The 20,586-nt window shown below is 31.4% G+C and overlaps 3 protein-coding genes across 4 annotated transcripts; 2 read left to right on the top strand and 1 right to left on the bottom strand.

The window, feature by feature from the left end:
- Positions 1-1,519: 1,519 nt before the first annotated feature.
- On the bottom strand, positions 1,520-5,192 carry LOC100806887 (alcohol dehydrogenase-like 7). Its single transcript, XM_003545447.5, has 10 exons — positions 4,823-5,192; positions 4,539-4,675; positions 4,326-4,372; positions 3,254-3,579; positions 2,980-3,062; positions 2,808-2,883; positions 2,634-2,698; positions 2,452-2,547; positions 1,958-2,122; positions 1,520-1,804 (listed from the first exon to the last, which is right to left on the bottom strand). Exons 1-10 carry the CDS (start codon positions 4,872-4,874, stop codon positions 1,688-1,690), a joined length of 1,164 nt encoding a protein of 387 aa, XP_003545495.2. The 5' UTR covers positions 4,875-5,192; the 3' UTR covers positions 1,520-1,687.
- Positions 5,193-7,213: 2,021 nt separating this feature from the next.
- On the top strand, positions 7,214-10,384 carry LOC100808307 (uncharacterized). Its single transcript, NM_001253322.2, has 3 exons — positions 7,214-7,472; positions 8,758-9,085; positions 10,066-10,384. Exons 1-3 carry the CDS (start codon positions 7,325-7,327, stop codon positions 10,274-10,276), a joined length of 687 nt encoding a protein of 228 aa, NP_001240251.1. The 5' UTR covers positions 7,214-7,324; the 3' UTR covers positions 10,277-10,384.
- A 4,627-nt stretch (positions 10,385-15,011) lies between these two features.
- On the top strand, positions 15,012-20,352 carry BZIP114 (putative bZIP domain class transcription factor). Of its 2 annotated transcripts, XM_014766971.3 has the most exons (7): positions 15,048-15,410; positions 15,632-15,703; positions 15,865-17,012; positions 17,387-17,458; positions 17,940-18,154; positions 18,377-18,600; positions 19,277-20,352. In XM_014766971.3, exons 3-7 carry the CDS (start codon positions 15,905-15,907, stop codon positions 20,007-20,009), a joined length of 2,352 nt encoding a protein of 783 aa, XP_014622457.1. In that variant the 5' UTR covers positions 15,048-15,410; positions 15,632-15,703; positions 15,865-15,904; the 3' UTR covers positions 20,010-20,352. The 2 variants fall into 2 exon arrangements, with proteins under 2 accessions (XP_003545492.2, XP_014622457.1); XM_003545444.5 differs by having other exon boundaries at positions 15,012-15,703.
- The last annotated feature ends 234 nt before the right edge of the window (positions 20,353-20,586 follow it).

The following is a 20,586-nucleotide window of genomic DNA, read 5'->3' as shown; positions in this document are numbered from 1 at the left end:
GAATGCGAGCTTCACCAAGCCTTGGTGGTGCCACAATGATCTCTTTGTTAGAATACAAGTGTGAGGTGGAGTCTCACATCGAGTAAAAATGAAAAAGTTGAGCACCATATAAAAGTAACTAAAGCATGTGGACTCTAACGACTATACTTGTGGATGATAATGACTTCCACTGAGGTGTGAGTGTGGAGTACAAGTGTGACACTCAAGATGAGTCAATGCAACATGTTTGTCTAATTGTATAGAGGATTTACATTTTTGCTACCCTTTGAAGCTATCAAACTAGAATGGTTTCATTTTTGCTGGTCACTCTCAGCCTCACGTACCTCATCTTTTACACTAATTATTAGTCTCATTTTGATGAGTTGATAAAAAGAAGAAAATAGTTGTTTGTTGATTATGAGAGTAAAATTTTTAGATGCACGCACAAATTTCTGAAAAACGGTCAGGTTTTAGTTCGATGTTTGTGTTATCCTTTCTTATCTAGTTTTTGAGGAATCAATCTTCTACAGTGACTTTACTATTATTATACAAGATTCTAATTTTTTAATAAGTTTTATATATTAATGTTATATATTTCTATTTTAAAGTTGAATTTTTAAAAATAAACAATTAGGTCTTGTTTCTGCATTACAGATGTGACAACTGAAAAATTAAATGGGAACTTTGAATTTCCAAACTAGAGAAAGAGACAGGTATTAACTGTCATTGTGCATGATTTGTGGTCCATTTTTTTTTTTAATCTAAACTCTTGTCTACCAAAAATTATAAGCTTTAGCACTTACATATTTCCTTTGAATTAAGTTTTGATTTCTACTGATAATATCATCACTAATGTGACTGCAAATACACCAGTACAAGATACTTCTGACGGTATAAAATTGTTAAAAATTTCTTTCACAACAGAAAAATAAGAGAAATTGCGATGTGTTCAAACTTATTATATTCTCAGTTACTCCTCTAGGATGATGATTGTATGATTACCTCCTTGATCCAGATTCAACTAAATGCCAGAGGAAATTGAGAATGGCATAGGTTTAAGTAGATTGTGGTTTTCTTTATTTTCTATTGTGGAAGAAATTTGTGGCAGTTTCGCATTGTTAGAAAAAGTTTATAGTCTTAATAAACAGAAAACTATTTTTTTTCAGTCACTTAGTAATGATGTTAAACAGAAAACTAAACTTATATGTATATGTAAATGATTATAATTTAAACTTTTTATAGAAAAAAATTATAAAGCTGGAACATCGGCAGGAAACAATATCAATTAAACCATAAAGAAATAATACAGATATAAATAGAAAAAAATATTATTTGGATGGATAAAATAAAAAGGTATAAATGTATAAAACAAGCATGTTACCGATGAAATTGTGGTGGATTGTCACTTGTAGCCTAAACTTGTTTTTCAAATGGAAATTGGATAATATATTCAATGCATGATTATATGCCACAAAAAAATGGTAACTACTAAACGATGCTGTTTCAGGGAAACAGATACTATAATACTTTTAAGCACTGATGACGATCATCAACCTTTATAACAATTACTTTGTTGGGGTATCAACTGCTTTTACATTGAATTGAATATGTTTTCATCAAATACAAAATAAGAGCAGTATCCAACATTTTACTTGTTGATATCATAATTCAATTGCTCGAAACAACAATTACTTGTACAAGAATGGACTCATCTGTCCATCCAAATCACACACCGAAGGCACTGTCCTTCAATCAATAAATCAAAAGCTTTGTTGATATCCTTGAACTCCACCTCATGTGTGACAAACTCATCCAAATTCAGTTCCTGTTGATAATTGCAGATGAAATTTACTAAAAAGAAGCATCCCGAGAACTTGGTTTGATATCATTATTATTTTACATAATCATCACTATGTTAATAAAAGCAGGGATCAAGAGCATAGACTGAAAAAAAAATTAAAAAAATTGCACAAAGTACCTTGTCCATGTAGCGTTTAAGGAGAATAGGTACATCAGACTTGGGTTTGAGTCCTCCAAATAAGCACCCCACGAGGCTCTTCCCACTATGGAGGACCTCATTACAGCTAAGGCTCAACATGGATCCCGGCTTCTCCACTCCTAAAACTATTGCTTTTCCCCAACCCTGTAGGGAACGCATCAGTTTTAACAATATTCAACAAGTTTGCATCTGATAATAGTTTATTATTAAAATTTGCAATCAAACCTGTCTCAATTTGACAGGAAACTTCGTTTTCATCAAGTACTAGGAATTTCAAATTAGTCAGCACAAAAGAAAAACTATTACTAGTGCTACTTTTAGTGCTAGGTTGATCTTTTAAAATTATTCTGCAGTTATTCATTCAATCACATTACTGTGTCTGCCTATAAACCATAGTGCAAGGCATGTTTGGGGGCACTTTGAGAGAGAGGTAGATAGATAGAGGGAGAGGGATAGAGAGAGAAGAGAGAGACCTTTCTACAAGAAGCATATGCTTCCTGCACCAATGTTGCCATTCCAACACATTCAAAGCAATAATCTGCTCCCCCACCAGTCATCTTTATGATAACCTGCTAAACAAGCACATATGAGACGTAAATTTCAAGACTTAAGGAAACTAAATTAAATAAAGATTGGAACCTAGAAGAGGGTAGACCTGGCTCACAGATTTGTTTTCACTTTCTCCAGCATGGACAAAGTCAGTGAGTCCAAACTTTTTTCCTGAGTAAATCAGAGGAACAAACCCACAAAATCAATTACATAATTTGAGCACAATAATGACACAAAACAAATTTATTTAAGCATTATCATTAAGCAGATAATGCATTACCAGTTTCATATTTTTCTGGGTTGACATCCACACCTATAATCCTAGTTGCTCCACAAAGTCTAGCTCCCTCGGCAACCTTGGAAACCATTCACTTGCAATGAGCGTTTCAGTATAATAAACCACAAAACACCCACACACACAAAAAAAAAAAAGCGCTATGTGGAGTCCTTACTGCTAATCCAATACTTCCCAACCCAAAAATGACTACTGTAGACCCTGGCTCCACACCTGCTGTTCTCCAAGCAGCACCTACCCCTAAAAGTGGAAGTTTAATCAAAATACTGAATTAGATGAATGTTGTTGAGTAGTGAACTAAAATGTGAAAACAAGCAGGTGTTTAATTATGATCAGAGATTCTGACTATAATTTATATTATGCAACTGATATAGTTCTTCAATATTCTTTTTGTTTAATGTTTACAATTTTGCATGGTTTAGGCAAATTACCGGTTGATACACCACAACTAAGTAGGCATGCCCTGTTGGGTGGTATTGCTGGATCAATCTTGGTTAGATGAGCAATGTCAACCACGGTATACTCGCTAAAACTAGACACAAACAAGAAATGGTGTATGATATCTCCTTTTAAATCCGTGAATCTAGAGGTGGCATGTCTAGGCATCCAAGGAGACACCTCAAAAGGAAACTTTGAACAAAGGTTGCTCTTGCTTGATTTGCAATCTATACACTCCCCACAATCAGGTAAGAAAATTGGAACAACCACATCTCCTTTTGTGACTTCGGTTACATCCTCTCCTACGCTTTCCACAACCCTGGATCATATCAAAATTAGCTAGAACATCATCATCAGCTTCTATAATATAACATGCAGAAGATATAAAGGGGCTCAAGGTGCCAAATCGTTTGCAACCAACACAAAACATAGGTAGGAAAGATAAATATAATTAGTCATAGAATTTGTTCTTAAATCAATGTTCAGATTACTGTTGTTAAATCATCTGAAGGTTTGCAGACACACTTTGCTTTGTTATTTAATCCATGATCAAAATTGAAACATTAAAATTTGCCTCATAATTATCCAATCTTTTCTCTAGGATTGAATTTAGAAAATTAACTACTCCTGATAGTTAGACCACAAAGATGCCTCTAAACAATTTTAGCAGGTGTAACACACAATACTTTTTTTTTCTTTTGAAAGGCAAAAGTAATTTATTTAATAAAAGAGCAAAGGTTTGAGCACAACTGGTCAAAACCTAGCCATTACATGTATAAAAGATATAGCACAAACTTAATACAACTGATGTCTGTAGAAACGACATCTGTAATGACTAGGGAGTAAGAACCACATAAAGTTTGACCAAACATATATATATTAAAGCACAAAAGTTTACTCTACCTACCTAAAAAGTAAAGCGCAAAAGTTTATGTTGATACAGAAAGATACAATACAAACAGGGTATTAATAAACAGTGGATTTCTTTTTCCTTAGGAATGAATAATATGATCCAGTAAATAAAATTATAAAACTAAAAAGAGTGAAAGGCATACACTCACTCACCCAACAGCCTCATGACCCAAAATTCTTGGACAAATTGCAGGAGGGACCTTCAAACACAACAAAAAAAAAATCTTAAAAAATTCAATAAGAAGTTCCACTAAGACTTTTAAGAAAAGAAAGAGTATGAAAGTAAATAAAAAATGGTAAAGGGAAGACATTGACTAAGAAAAATGTTTTAAATCATTCAAAGAGAAAGAAAATGATGGTAATAACCTCCATTTTCCAAAAAGTAACATCGCTGTGACAAAGAGAAGTGCATATAACACGAATCCGAGCTTCACGAGGCATTGGTGGTGCCACAATGATCTCCTCAATACTCAATGGAGAACCTGGCTTGCGACAAATCGCAGCTACAGTTTGCAAATAAAGAAGAACAGGTAGTACCTTTTATTCATATGAAATATAAATATCAACTTCAAATAGCTAAAAAGCTATTTGAAATAATAAAAAAGAGCATATAAAATTTGTTGTTTTTCATGAATCATGGCATGGCACACCTTTACATCTTATGGGTTGTCCTTCACTTGTTGTTGCTAGTTTATCTTCCATGGCGATTCAACGCAAAGATGGTGAGTCAATGCACCAAGTTAGAAGCTAAGCCTAAGTGCAGCAAAGAGTTGGGAGCTGACCTATGAAATATAAGTGCAAATTTTGGGTCAAAGATAAATGTAATGAATTATTATTATATACTATTATACAATATTAATATTAATATTAATGGGGTGGATGTTGAAGGAAATGACTTATAATATGAGTGGATCTAGAATGGTTTGGTGGAGACTAATGAACTAATTAAGGACAGCTACATTTTCTCTTCCATGTGAAGCTACCGACCTAGTTTGGTATTATCGTGTTTGCAGGTCACCCTCAGTTATTTGTTTGTCACCATCTAAATTTAAAAAAAAAAAAAAAAAAAAACCAGAAGGTTTTAATAATGCATGTTTGAAATATACGTTTTCTCAATCCAACAAACATCAATAGCTTTTATTGACTAGTTTTTGGTTTTTAACATAGCATATTTGACAAATTTTTGTTTATGATCAGCACTTGATGATGTTTTTCTCTCCAAAGTCCAAACCAAAATTTGCACCTACCCACCTTAGAATTGCTTTTGCGGTAGATGAAACCGTGTTTAACCTAATTTATGTTTAGTATGTAATTTCAAAGGCACTACCCTTATATGCATTAATTATATGAACTTTAAACTATTCAGAAAATATTAATTATATTGCTATTACTTTTTAGATGAAAAAATTTAAACAAATTATTTTATTTCAAACTCTATTTTTACAAAATTAATTTTATAAGATTAAAATCTTTTAAAATTAAAGTTTGTGAATGTATATCTAAACACACTAAATTGTGAAGCGGTCATCAATTTAAAATTGCGAAAAGATATATACATTCTTGATTAATTTGACACTTTTGACTTTTTAGAAAATGTTATCTTCACTCTTATTTATTCTGCTTTGTCCGTTTAGTACATGACAACACAGAATCACGGGTCCAGAAGTGCTAAGTATCTTAATTAACTCTGATCATATATGATCGAGATGAATGAATAAATCAAATTCTTGCCACACAAAATTTGAAGGTTTCTTGTTAGAACAATATCACGTTGCAAACAAACGAGACAGTATTGCAAAGATTTTGCTTTGACTTTTAACTAGTGAAAAACCTAGTATACTTTGCTGCCATCAACATTTTTTTGTTTTATATATCTTCCTATTATGCTTTGGAGGCTGTGATTAATTATTTTCTTAGTCACAAACTCCTTGTTTTTTTTTTTACTATTTTTTTTCATTCCAGATTTCTGATCAGAAAAATAGAAGAGTATGCTTAATATAATCGAACGTTTGATGTCATATTTATTTATTGATAGTTGTAAATAAAAGAAGAGGAGGATGTTTAGTACCATACATTGTTTTGTTGCATGCTTGATAAAAATTCGAGAAAAAGGATGCAAATGGTCATCGAGGAAAGTAGTAAAATATAATCTGATCAGATAGATATGCTTTAAAAGTAGAACCAAATGTTGAACATTCATGAGTTATTCGTGAATTTATTGATTGCAATTTGATATTGTGATTAATATATTTTATTTAATAAATAAAAAATTAATACAATCCCTGTTTGAATTTTATTACAATTATGAATATCACATTGACTACGTAACTAAGAACAATAAAGATGACAATTCAACTCCAAACATGATAATATAAGTGTGAAGTACTATTATAGCCCTCATCTTATCTTTCTTTCTCTTACACTCTTTATTTTAGTAATCCTTTCCGGATAAACTTTTTTATCGGTATTATTTGTAGGAGAAAAGAAAGAAAATTGAAATAAAGATTTTCATAAAAGTAACTAATGCATAAATTAATTTGTAGGAATTCTCTCATATTAATTTATTCAAAATTTATTTTTAATTTATATATCTTAATGTTTAAATATAAAAATGTGATTTATTTTTATTCTTATTCTTTGACAAAATTATCCAAATATGACAAATAAAATCGTTATAATTTTGAAACTATACACCATTCTTACAATATAAAGTATTATCATTTTTTTACTTATATATAAAATAGTATAATTATGTACTTATATTGTTACTTAATATATAAATTAACAAGTAGTGAGTGAGTCTGAAGATCAGTTTTAGGGTTTCTACATTTTGCTTGTACAAGTGTGTATTATGTAACCCTAAGTAAAGCTGGAGTAATTTAATAACGATAATATACGAGAATAAATTATTACTTTGTCATCCCTAATAAATAATTTATTTAGTAGGTATTTAGTCATAAATAACTTGTTTTTCTAAATAAATCACAATATTTTATTTTAATAAATATATAATATAATAACTTTTCCCAGTCTTTTTCTCCGCTTTATTCAGATTTTGGTTCTTCGGGTCCTAATCCGTAACAGAAACAGGGGATTCGCAGTTGTGGAGTAGATCTGAGTTGTGAGCAATAGATTCTCCAAATTTGGCGGCAATGGGTGGGCTCACCGCTGAAGATCTGTCGACCATCGGCGGAATCGCCACCGTGTCGCTTCTCCATTCCTTCATTCCCACTCACTGGCTTCCTTTCTCCATTGTCGGTCGCGCTCAGAAATGGACTCTCTCCACCACTCTCATCGTCAGTACGTTACGTTCCTCTCTCTCTCCCTCTCTAATTGCGCAACTTAGGTCAGCGACGTTTTTTTTTCTTCTTTTGCTATGTTTCTTGCTCTGTGATGCGCGAATCTTCGTCAGGGTTTAGGGATTGTGCTTTTCTTCTGTTTGGATGTGAGTGAGCAGAGAAAGGCTAATAAATGTTCTCACAAATGAATGACTTGAGTTCTGTTTAAAGATGAAATCTAGTGATGCGCTTATGAATTTTTCCATATCCTCTTGCAACCTCTCTTCTCGAATAAATCTATATTATACTTTTGAAAACGTTAGGTTCAGAATTGTTATATGAAATGAAACTCTACAAATTTAAATCATTTGATATTTAACTTGCATGCTCAAAAGCACTCCAATTATGCTCACATTCTGGCAAACTACAAGTCAAGTTCAATAATTGCAAGTTTTTGCAATTACTTGTTGTCCTCCTCCGTTATTCAGTGCAAAAGTTATTTGCATTAGTATTTGCATGAATTGTTATGTAATTAAATTTTAAAATAGGTTTAAATATATTTTTCATTCCTGCAATTTAACATTTTTTTCATTTTCGTTGCTGCAAAAAAAGTATTTTAGTTCTTGCAAAATGTATTTGTTTTGTTTTTTGCCCTAAAGTACTTTATATAGCATATTTTTTAATGTTAAAAGCGTTATCTAAAGTGTTTTAAGGACAAAAAACAAAACAAATACATTTTGGAAGAACTGAAATGTAAAAAAGTAAAATTGCAAGGACGAAAATGAAAAATGTGTTAAATTACATGGACGAAAAATGTATTAAATTACATGGACGAAAAATGTATTTAAGCCTTTAAAATATGAACTTTCACTTATTAGGAGCCATTCTAGCCTTTTGCCTTGTTGCTACTTGCAATCCAGCTTTCTTATATATTGACAGCTCATTTTAAAATACGATTTATTCATTTTAACTAAATTTCTCAGTGCTTTTATCACTTTATGATCAGAGCTATTCTTGGCTAGCTATAAAAGAACTCAGGATTTAGAAAATGACTTGTTGGATGCAATGGATGTTGAGTTGACACTCATCTTCAATCAATGATTGCCAAAATTTCTTTGCACCTGTCCTTGTTGCCATTGAAAGCACTCTGAATTTCCTTCTTAGCCCTATCCATCGTTTCATATATGTAACCAACCCATTGCATCTGCCCTTATTCCCATATGATGTCTAGTGCAAAGACTCAGAAGACTGTGTTCTCAGATTCTGTTCATAAAGTTTTTTAACCTTATTCATTTTATTTCATGTAGCTGCACTTGGAGCAATTTTGCACGTAATATCCACTTCACTGCTTGGTATAACGGCAATTACCATGGCAAACACCATTGCTGGTGAAGAAACTGTGCATAAGGTTGCTTCACTTTTGCTTGTATTTTTGGGTGGTAGTTATATAATTCTGTTTCTGATGGGAAAGGGTGGCCATAGTCATTCACACAACCAACCCATGGAGAAAATGGCTGTAGCTGGACTTATTCTCGTTCCTGCATTGTCTCCTTGTGCTACAACACTCCCGGTCTTTCTTGCTGTTGGAAATTCCTCTTCCATGATGGTGCTTGCCATCATAGTACTACTATTCAGGTATTAATCAATGGCCTATGATTATTTAAAGTGATATGTTATTTGTTGGTAAAACGGTGTCAGTGATTATCAATAATAAAAATTCTGATGTTGACCTTAACATTGAATAAAGCAAAAGCTCCCAAGAAATCTTTTACTTCATGATCATGAAAATTTGTTTTGATTGTTGAGAAACTAATGGAATACAATCTATTCAATGTTGTTAAAACTGGACCAAAGAGTGAAACTAGGTAGGGAATAGGGAGATTCCATAACTTTTCTGAAGTTGTTTGACCATCTACTCAGTTTTGAGAGTGAATTATAATCGGATTGGTCAAGTGACGAATTCATGGTTAGACCAGTTGGCCATCTAGTATGAGTTTTAAGTTGTAAATCGCATGAAACAATATCAAATTTATAAAACCTTTCAGGAAATGTAAACACAGGTTAAACCAGGTTGAGTATTTTAGTTGGTCCAAAGGTGTTTGACCCTCAATTATGTTTTGAGACTGAATTATAATTGGACAAGTGTCCAATTAATGGTTAAGCTGGTTGGACTGCCTAGTCAGCAATTACTCTATCACTTGAACATGGAATATTAAGTTGTTATAACATGACATCATGTATACCTTTTTTCATGACAACTTATGCTAAGACTTCTAATAAGACATCATGTCTGTCTGACAAACCTCTCTTTGGTACCACAAACTACTTGAATTTTGAGATGCCATCCAAGCTAAACAAAGATGGTTAACAATTCAGCTAGATCCCTTGACTACTTTTTTGAAATTCAGGTTGGTTGATGGAACATATAGGAATCCTTATTTCTGTCTTGTATTTGAATTTTGAATGCTGTTCTGCACTAAAAGATTCACAATCTTAAAGGCCCTGAGTTTCTTAATCTGGGTTGATGCTACTCTGGTTTAGATGCCAATTAAGTTTGCAAATAAAAATTGTTTAGATATTCATTACTAACCAAGCTTCACACATTGCATTTACAGCACAATAACTGTGATGACTTCGCTAGTAGCGTTGTCATTTTATGGGGCCAGTCAACTGAAGTTTCACTGGGTGGAGCGGTATGACAAGCTTCTTGTTGGTTCTGTTCTGTGTTTAGTAGGAGTCTTGACCCTACTTTTTCATGATCATGATCATGAAGTAGTTTCGATTGGACATCACTCACATTCACATAGGAAGATTATTTCCTTGTGAGATATATAAATGTTTTTGGAATTACATGCTTATGAGCATTGTCACGGTATTGTTTTTATTTTGTATCAGAAGGGAAAAAGAAAAAAGAAAAACAGATGTTGCTGCTTAGGAGAACTGATCATCTTGGTCTAGTAAAAGTCGTTGTATACTGAGTTTTCAATGTGAAATTAATGTGTTTTTAGTATAAAAAAATACTTTGATTAAAAATGAATCACCAATAAATAATTCTATTTCTTGACCTTTTCTTTAGAAATTTAATTGGTATGTTTTTTTTTCCAAAAATTTTGGTGTTTTCGAAAATTTAAAAGTTGATATGATAAATTGAGATGAGTAATTAGTTTTAATTTAATTTTTTAAAAAATAGTAGTTAGCTATTAATGTTCTCTTTTTCTTATGTATTATGTAACATTTCTTGGTGGTTTTCACTTTGTAATATTTTATTTAACTTTTTGTTCTTCAGAAATTTTTCATCGATTAAAAGTCTTTTTACGATGTTTTTCGAGAAAATTTTTCTGAATGTTATTTATTTTATAATTATTTTAAGTTAAATAAATTTAACTGGAAAGTTTTTAAGTGATAAATTATTAAAAAGTATATTTTTTTTGTTTATATAAGTAATATTAATTAATTTATTTAAATCATTTTTAACTATATGTTTTTAATCGCCTTTCAATTTCTCTCATTTTGTATAATTTGTCTGGCGTGTTACAAATACATGAATATGTGGGGGTATGCAAAAGCGAAAGAATTATTAGATCATTTTATTGATGAAAAATTGCATGGTCATGTTTCATATTCCTTTTTAAAACATTATTAAATAACAAAATCGTGTCATATTTATGATATTATATAAAGAAAATTTTGTTTATTTATATATTTATATAAATGCTACATTAATATATTTTTAAGGTCAAGTTAACTTTTATATATATATATATATATTTAAATTTTTTGTATTGTTCAAATCAATTTTGATTTCAAATTTTTACTTTTTTTGGTACAAGTATTTCAAATTGAATTTGATTAAAATTCATAAATATTAAGATAAAATGTATATAAAACACTGACGATCTTAAGATAAAATGTATATAAAACACTGACGATCTACCTTTCATTTTTTTAATTCTTACTTAATAATTTTGTATAAGCTTTATAATTAAATTGTGATATGTTTATCGAATCATATTATTTAGAATTTCATTTGAGTTAAATCAAATTATTATTCATTAATACATTTGGATTTTTAATGAAGTTTATATAAAATAGTTTTAAAAAGGGGAAATATTTTTTGAAGATTAAAATTACTGTGATTTTGATGCACATGATCAAAATATTATTCATTTAAAGATTTTATATTTATAAGTTATTGAAATTATTACTAACGAGAAATATAATTAAAAGTTAAAACTATTATTACTTACGATAAATAAATTTCATATTAATATGTGACATAATTTATATATTAACTTTTAAGTTTTTGCTAATAATAATAGTAATAATTAGTAGAATTATTTAATGATATTGTAGATCTAATTTAATTTTATTTAATTCAATTAATTAATAATAACACAAGTAATAATTTATAAATTGATTTAGGTTGATATTTTATTTCACATATTAATTGCAATATTAAAATTAAATTAAATTAAAAAATAGAAAGGAAATAAACAATTTATTATTTGGCACCTATATTAGTCTATTAGTAATATTTTTATTTTTATAATAAATAATAGTATAATAAATTTCTTTTAGGGAAAAAATGCTAAACATGATAGTAAGGCTTGCTTTGGGATCCAATAGGTGAATCTTTTTTTTTTTTTGAAACGGAGTAATACAGGACTTTTTTAAAATCTCTCTTTTAATCAGTTTGTGTCATTTCAACATGTGAATAGTATTTAATTATGTGGCAAAATCTTATTTAAAAGAAAATAAATGGTCTACCGAAAAAATATAGCACAGTCCGCCTGATTTAGTGTAATAAAGTATTTGGTTTTTTTATTTATAAAAGTAAATAAATGGTCTACCGAAAAAATATTGTATGATTTTAATGTTTGTAGAAGAGTTGAACTCTAATATTTGTACACTAATAAACGAGTTTCATTATAACTTAAAACTTTTGCCACCATTAAATGAGATTAAAACTTCTGCAAAATAAATCTTATTTATTTTATCATGCATGTAACGTTTTGCTTAATAATGAAACAAAAAGACACTAAAATATTGGTCAAGACTATTACAATGACAATAATAATACACCTATAATAAAATATATTAAATGGTGTGTTAATTAAATATGATTTATAATTAGATTTAATAATATTATTAAATTAAATATACTAATTAATTTTACTAAATTTAATGTATTTTTAAATGATTATGTAGGTCAATTACTATTTTTTCGATTATTAAAAAGAAAAGTAGAGATATATGTATTTTGTTAATACTTTGTACGATGTATAAATATTATTTCATTGTTTAAAAATTAAAGCCTTTTGTTTTGTACTCATCTATTAATTATATTATTCTCGGTCATTTTTTAAATAAATATAAAATAAAAATATTTATTCTGTTTAATGTCATAATTTTTAATGAACGGACTCAAGTTTCTTTGTCAACTTTTTGTCAAGTTTGTGAGACTTATCACTTATCCACGTGAGTTAGCTTCTTCTTTTCTTGTTGGTGCTCTAGGCATCTCATTTGTTAGATAGTTGTTTTGTTCTCTTTGTTGTCTTTATTTTTATTCACTCATAAAAAATATAATTTGATTAAAAATTTTCTTTTTACTATTTATTACATACTTAAAAAAAGTTTAAATAATTTGAAATTTAATGTGTAAGATTTTTAATATAATATTACATTATTCAGTTGTTAAATTAATTAATTTCCAATTATTTTAATCCTAACTTAAAATTGAACATTGACAGTTACTTGTCAGCGTTGATCGTCACGAGTCATGTTTTTATTGAACATTGATCGTCATATGTTGAGATTTTAATGCACTACACGTGACAGTCAAGTTAACAAGTAATCGATAACATCTAATTTCGAGATTGAAAACTGAAATAACAGTATTACAAAAAATAGGAAAACTAAATTTATAAATTAAAATACAGGGAATCAAATTTACAATGAGACAAATAGAGAAATCAAATTTACAATTTTTCCAATTTAGAATTAGCGATGTAGAAAAACTAAAGCATCAATTAAAGGCATGACAAAAAGAGTCATCAAGCCAAGAAACTAATCACATGTCCACAGCAAGGAGGGTGCTGTCCACATTCCCTACACCACACTTTTGTTTTTCTTCTCTTGTGATGATGTTCCACTTTACCACCCTAAGCCCCGCTCACCTTTTTGCAAATGTTGAATATCTTATAACTTAATATATGATATCATTTTAATATTATTAAATTATAGTAATTTTTTTTTCTTTTTTAGCTTTATATATATATATATGAAAATAGCGTATGCACTTTTTTTAGGGTAAACTAGTGTATGAATCAGAAGTGTAAGAAATCTTTATATTGTAATCTAATCACACACAAGGATTTCGATGCTTAAATAGTTCAACTATAAGATATAAATGATTGGGATAGAATGTCTAATGATCTTAACGTGCAACTCATCTTTGACAGTTAGATTAAGAGAAAAATAAAGATGAAGATATTAAAATTACTCTTGAGTAATTCTTTTCAAATAATTTAGATTTTTATAGATATGTGGTACATAAAAAAGTCTCATTTTTTAAGATTTGAAGTTGAAAACAGTTTTTATGCATCCTCTTTTTGACCTGCTAAGAGACCTTTTAAAGATAAAATTGTGAGACTGATTAATTTGAGCTAAAAGAGATAATTACTTGAATCCACTAGACCTAACAATTTAGTAAACTTGAGGTCCACACCCAGACAGTTGTCCTAAGCCACACACATAAGCCCTAGCCCTCTAGCCCTAGCACATAAAAAAAAAGTCTCATATGATTTAGAAATAATACGAATGATAATTTATAATCATTTTCACTTTAACTCATTGAGATGTCTTTTAAATATAAAAATGTGAAATTGAATATTAAACTTTCTTTTTTTAGAAGAATAACTCAACTGAAAGAGAGGTGACCAATATTTGTTTATGTAACAAACTACATTAAATTTATGACTTTTGTTATTTTCATTTGTAATATTATTTTCGTATTTCTATTCTTTAATCCTTATATTTGTGTGAGAGAGAGAAGTTTTTCTCTGCATAACTTACTTTATTGAGAATATTAAACTTCATCGAACACATTTACAAGTTTTTTGAGATTATTAACCTTCAACTAACACATTTTTAACTTTGTTTTTAATTGAAGCTTTGTATGTTTTTGTTCAATATTTTAAACGAATAAATAAATAAACCTGTATCAGTTTAGACACTCTAACCCCCACACTAACTATACTTTTATACTAACAGATATGCATAAGAGAATATTCTTGAACTTCAACCAATCCATGTGTAGCTTCATTTTTAATTAATGCTTCGCATTGTTTTTTTCTCTTCAATCTTTCAAACGAATAAATAAATAAATGAACCTGTAGGAAGTTAGATACTTTTTTAGATGGAAAATGAACGATGGAAAATTATATGCCTTTGAAAAGAAAGCTAGTACAATTTGCTTTCTTGTGCATTGATATATTGAATGTTCCAAGCGCGTATTTCTCACACGCTCAACTTTCGGCAGACACTGGGACCCACGTGGAGGTGGGCATCACTAATTCACTGTGTCCCCTCCTATGGTTCTTTTGCATGGAACCAGTTATGAGTGATAACCATTGCATTATTTTCTCTTCCTTCTCTGAAAATTCCCAAATCTCATTCTGTCAATCATTCTCTTACATGGGTCTTCGCTGAAATCCAAGTTCATATTTTTGCAGCTTTAGTACCCACCAAATTTTCCATCTTTTTCCAAATTCCAATTTTCTTTGTTAGTGAGTGGTTCACTGTGTTTTTTGCTTTTTGGGTTCCCCATTTGTTCCTGCTACATAAATTGTTTTTTGGGTTTGATCCCACTTTTTTTTTTGGCTAATTACTCAAAAAATATCCTACTTTCTATTTTGGAGCTGGTCTATCTATCCCTTCCTTGAAATTTGTCTCCTTTGTGGTAAATTTCGTTGCTTTCTGCATCTCCACGCACTCACTCAATGTGTTTCACATTGGGTTTTGAACATTGTCTTTTGGATTTCAACTTCAACTTTCTTTTTGGATAGTGGATGCTTTTTTTCTATTTGATTGTTTTGGAGTTTGAGCTGGTTTTCCCACTTCAATTGTTGGTGCTGTTTCCAGTGGTTTCACTAACAATGTTTTCCTCACCATATTCCTCAGATCAGATGCAATTTTTGTTTGCTTGTGTTTCCAGATGAAAGTTGATGGTGACATTCCACCAGTTCTTTAGATGTTAGTCCATTTTCTTAATGTGTTACAAATACAATCATGTTTCTGTGTACCTAAAAAAGATACTTGTGATCTGCATTTTTCTTGTGGCAATTGTTGCTAAGTTTGTTATGTTAATTCATTTATTGTTCATTTAATACATTTGGTGTTTGATGAATTTACAGTTAGAATTTCAGTGAAGGATTTCCATAAAGGGAAAGCCAAATGGGAGCCTCAAGCTCCAAAATGGAGGATGATAAGGCACTGCAGCTATGTCGTGAAAGGAAGAAGTTTGTGAGGCAAGCACTTGATGGGCGTTGCTCATTAGCAGCTGCTCATGTTTCATACATTCAATCACTGAAAAATACAGGAACAGCTCTGAGAAAATTTACAGAACCTGAAGGACCAATTGAGCCTTCTCTGTACACTACTGCAACACCAGAACAACCACTTGCTTTAACTGAAAGGACCCTCTCATTCTCTTCAGCATCTGTGTCACATCACATAGATGCAGCTGAACACGAAAATTTCTCTCCAACTCCCTCCCTTCCTAGTTCTTCTAGCAAGTTCAGAGCAAATCATATGAAACATAGCACTATTTCTTCCAAGAAAGTTGAGGAAAAACCACCTGTACCTGTTATAGGAATAGTAACATCATCAGGTACTACTACACAGAATACCAGTGTAATGTCTGGAACAGCAGCATTTGAAGATTCTTCTCTTCCAGCTGGAACTCCACAGTGGGATTTCTTTGGTCTCTTTCACCCCATTGACCATCAATTTTCTTTTCAAGATGGGAAGGGTATGCATCAAGATATAGGGAATGCTGATGACATACAAAGACTAAGGGAGGAGGAGGGAATTCCTGAGTTGGAAGACGACGAAGAGAAGGCTTCATCTCATGGAAGGGAACACTCTAGGGACTCTGAAGACGAATTTGATGAAGAGCCTGCCGCAGAAACTCTAGTCCAAAGATTTGAAAATCTAAATAGATCTAACAGTCATGTTCAAGCCAATTTTGAACCTGCCACAACTAAGCCTCTCAGAGGGCATTCAGCTTCTGAAGTTGAATTAGTGAATGGAGAAAAGGGGAACTCTGCTTATTTATCTCCATTAAAGACAGCACCTATGCCAGCTTTGCCTCCACCTGAAACAAATAAACCAATGGAGAAGGAAAGTCGTAATGAAAATAAAGTCACCCCTAAGAATTTCTTTTCAAGCGTGAGAGATATTGAATTGCTCTTTATTAAAGCTTCAGAATCTGGCCAAGAGGTTCCAAAGATGCTTGAAGCAAACAAAGTTCTCTTTCGTCCAATATTCCAAGGAAAAGAAAGTAATCTTTCTGGTTCTCTTCTTTTCTTTTCATCTGGCTTTGAAACAGTTATCATCTGGGAATATTAAATATTAGTAGTTCTTAACTTTTTAGTGCAAGTAAAATATAATGATGAGATTTTGAATGAATATTTTTCCCCCCATAATCATGCTACTTAAGATACATTCCGTAGACACCCTATAGGCTACAGACACTCCCTGCATGGATATCCATTAAATAGCATTATGGTAGATTTTGTTGATATCCTTGGGGTTTGAAAGAAAAATTCACTTTCTGTTTCAAAGAAGCTTTTGGAAGTTTCTTTTCATTGCTGTGAAATTAATTTCAAAATGAATGCTTTAAAATTTTAACCAGAGAATTTTTGTTTGTAACAGATGGTTCTCTGGTGTCCTCGTTTTTGAAGGTATGTTTCTCATGTGGGGAGGACCCAAGCCAAGTTCCAGAAGGTAATTTGAGTCATTTCAACTGTTTATCTTTCATTTTTCCCAGACATTGCTGACCTTGTTGGGTTGAACCAATCTTCTGTTAGTTCTGAAACTGAAAGTATTCTCCAAGTGTACACATTTTCCCTCAGGAGGAGTGATGCGAATTGGAAATCCTATTATTAAATATGACTACAGTTAGTGTTGGTCAAGAAATTGTTGAATGTTTTTAATTCTGTGGTGAAGAGAGAATTTGGTTTCTTGAGAAGATGTATTTGGTGTTATTTGTTTCCTACTCATTTTAAAATTCATCTTGAGTTACTGCAACATAGTAATAAGCATTCTCTAGTCTGCCTTTAAAAGTAAAACTCATTTCAGAAGATAAGATTAATATTAGACCATCTGAGTAAATTGCCCGTCTAATTTTTTGGTAATTTAGATATTCATGCCTGTGTTTCGGCTGTTTTGTGAATTCAACATATAACTATTCCATTCATCTTCTTAGAACCTGCTCAAAACTCGGTTAAGTACTTAACTTGGCATAGGACGGCGTCATCTCGATCCTCCTCATCCAGAAACCCTTTAGGAGCAAACTCAATTGACAATGCTGAGGACCATGCAAATAATCTCTTTGATAATTCTTGCATGATCTCCGGAAGTCATGCATCAACCTTGGATAGGCTATATGCTTGGGAAAGGAAACTCTATGATGAAGTGAAGGTACGATGTATTTCTTATCAACATATTTGTCAACCTGTATTTTCTGTATGTTACATTTTGATAATAATATGTTGCACAAGTCTTGTATTGGATTCGGATCTTAGACTAAACCCTGAAGTTTTTATGTTGACAATTAATTTTTTTTAATAAATTGGTACACATAATAGAATATGGCTATTTCTCTGTCTGTTTGCTAATATCATTGTTTACTTCTGCGAGTAGGCTAGTGAGATAGTCAGAAAGGAATATGACATGAAGTGTAAATTCTTAAGGCAACTGGAATCAAAAGGAGAAAAGACCTCTACAGTTGATAAAACTCGTGCTAAAGTCAAGGATCTGCACTCAAGAATCATAGTTTCAATTCATAGGATAAACTCTATATCAAAGAGGATTGCGGAGTTACGAGACAAAGAGCTTCAGCCACAACTTGAGGAGTTGATTGAAGGGTATGCTCCTGTCAGTTTTGCTATTTTTATGAAGTATCTATTTCATGCCAATGTATACCGCCTTGATAGTAATTCATAATATACAAGAATGGGATAAAAGGTGCATCAAGAAGTGCAATTAGGAAATTCCAATGAAGAAAGTTTATTTGTCAGGAAGTTTATTTTTGGTAGAACTTGCTAAAATTGATTAAGTTCTTTATTTGGTAAAATAATTTCCACTGAAGGTTATAAATTTATTGAACAACAAAGAAATAGTCAATAATAAAAAAGCTCAGTTGCTGAAATTCATTGTTTTGCTTTTGTTCTATAACAACCTTGCTGAAATTTATTGTTTCTGCATCTGAAACCTAGAGTTTTCTACCAGAAGAGTCTAGGCATCAAAAACCTTTTGTCTAAATTAGGAGTAACATTATCGTCAAATGCAATTGACAGTTTTCCAAATTATAGTGTCAAGAGTTAACTTTTAGTAATTGATTATGCAAGATTGATGGCTTTCTATTGTGACTCACTGATGTTCTGCGATCAACCTTTGAATGCTAGTTTTTTGATCTTGGATTAGTATGCAACATATGTTTTCATAGTCAGAGGGATGGATGGTTCACACCTCAACTTATGTTGATTGCTATGAGCTTCTAGCTTTTGTATTTCATCTGTTTCTGTTATGCTTTGATGTCAGGTTGAATCGGATGTGGGAAGTGATGCATGAATGCCACAAACTTCAGTTTCAGATAATGTCGGCAGCATATAACAACAGCCATGCTAGAATCACCATGCATTCAGAATTACGTAGACAGATTACTTCCTATCTTGAAAATGAACTCCAATTTCTATCATCAAGCTTTACCAAGTGGATTGGAGCTCAGAAATGCTATCTGGAGGCTATAAATGGGTGGCTTCACAAATGTGTTCGTCATGAAGAAAAATCATCCAAGAGAAAAAGGAGGCTTCAATCTGACCTTAGCTTTTATGATCCTCCAATATATGTCACATGTGCGCTCTGGTTGGATAAACTTAGTGCCTTACCTGTAAAGGATGTAGCTGATTCGATTAAGAGTTTGGCGACAGATACTGCCCAGTTCTTACCACACCAGGACAAGAACCAAGGAAAAGGTGCTCATCCTCATATGTCAACATGGAAGGCTGATATTGGTGGCGAATCAGCAGATGGTTTATTGAGAGATGACATATCAGAGGACTGGGTTGCAGGTCTTGATCAATTTCGACGAAGCTTGATTCGATTTCTTAGTCAATTAAATAATTTGTCTGGTTGTTCTGTCAAAATGTACACAGAACTTCGACAAGCCATTCAGAAAGTAAAAAATTACCAGCGTTTGAATTCTCAGTCTCAAAATGGTCATTTGAATTCTCAGTCTCAAGATGGTCATCCGAATTCCGAATCTCAAAGTTGATCCATCAGAGTTACAATCTCAAGTGGTTTAGGCTGAAAACAAACATCCACACGATAAGAGAATTGCGATGAAACATTGTGGAATTGCAGAATTATAGCATTGTGTTGAGCATACAAGTCCACAGGATGTAGCATTTGTACATGGTAGGATGTAATAAAGTCATTACAGATTGCCACACTTATTTGTTCATTTAGTCCTAAGAATAGAAGGGAGCTGATAGATTGCACTAGAGAGACTATGAGTGCATGGTTAAGGACTCAGTAAAAGCTGTAAGTACTAGGTTCTGATGGTGAAGAAATTTGGGTGCAATTTTTTTGCTAATAAAGGGTTTGTACCAGGACTTGTACTCCCCTCCTTGATTTTCTTTGCTTGTGTCATTTTTTCATTTACGTTATGTGTATATAATTATTGATTAATAATATTGTTTGAATTTTATAAAGGAACACTCTAATGGCTGAGAGCTCTTTTAGTTAGGAAGAGTGAATATCTAATTTTAGAATTATTGGACCAATTTTTATAGCTTTAAAAAGAAGTGATTTTGATTTAAAATAATCTAGTGATTATTTTTTTAGAGGTT

The sequence above is a fragment of the Glycine max genome, chromosome 14 (assembly GCF_000004515.6).
Source record: "Glycine max cultivar Williams 82 chromosome 14, Glycine_max_v4.0, whole genome shotgun sequence".
NCBI lineage: Eukaryota > Viridiplantae > Streptophyta > Magnoliopsida > Fabales > Fabaceae > Glycine > Glycine max.
Note: the sequence above shows the minus strand (reverse complement) of the source record. Positions and strands in the feature narration are given on the sequence as shown.

Bases quoted from the DNA above. Each gene is read 5' to 3' on its own strand.
- LOC100806887 (XM_003545447.5), bottom strand. From the start codon at position 4,874: ATGGAAGATAAACTAGCAACAACAAGTGAAGGACAACCCATAAGATGT. The intron at 4,373-4,538 runs GTTATTACCATC...TTGTGTTTGAAG, and splicing joins TTACTTTTTGGAAAATGGAG to GTCCCTCCTGCAATTTGTCC. The intron at 1,805-1,957 runs GTACTTTGTGCA...AATTATCAACAG, and splicing joins TTAAACGCTACATGGACAAG to GAACTGAATTTGGATGAGTT.
- LOC100808307 (NM_001253322.2), top strand. From the start codon at position 7,325: ATGGGTGGGCTCACCGCTGAAGATCTGTCGACCATCGGCGGAATCGCC. The intron at 7,473-8,757 runs GTACGTTACGTT...TATTTCATGTAG, and splicing joins CTCCACCACTCTCATCGTCA to CTGCACTTGGAGCAATTTTG. The intron at 9,086-10,065 runs GTATTAATCAAT...TTGCATTTACAG, and splicing joins ATCATAGTACTACTATTCAG to CACAATAACTGTGATGACTT.
- BZIP114 (XM_003545444.5), top strand. From the start codon at position 15,905: ATGGGAGCCTCAAGCTCCAAAATGGAGGATGATAAGGCACTGCAGCTA. The intron at 18,155-18,376 runs GTACGATGTATT...TTCTGCGAGTAG, and splicing joins AACTCTATGATGAAGTGAAG to GCTAGTGAGATAGTCAGAAA. The intron at 18,601-19,276 runs GTATGCTCCTGT...CTTTGATGTCAG, and splicing joins CTTGAGGAGTTGATTGAAGG to GTTGAATCGGATGTGGGAAG.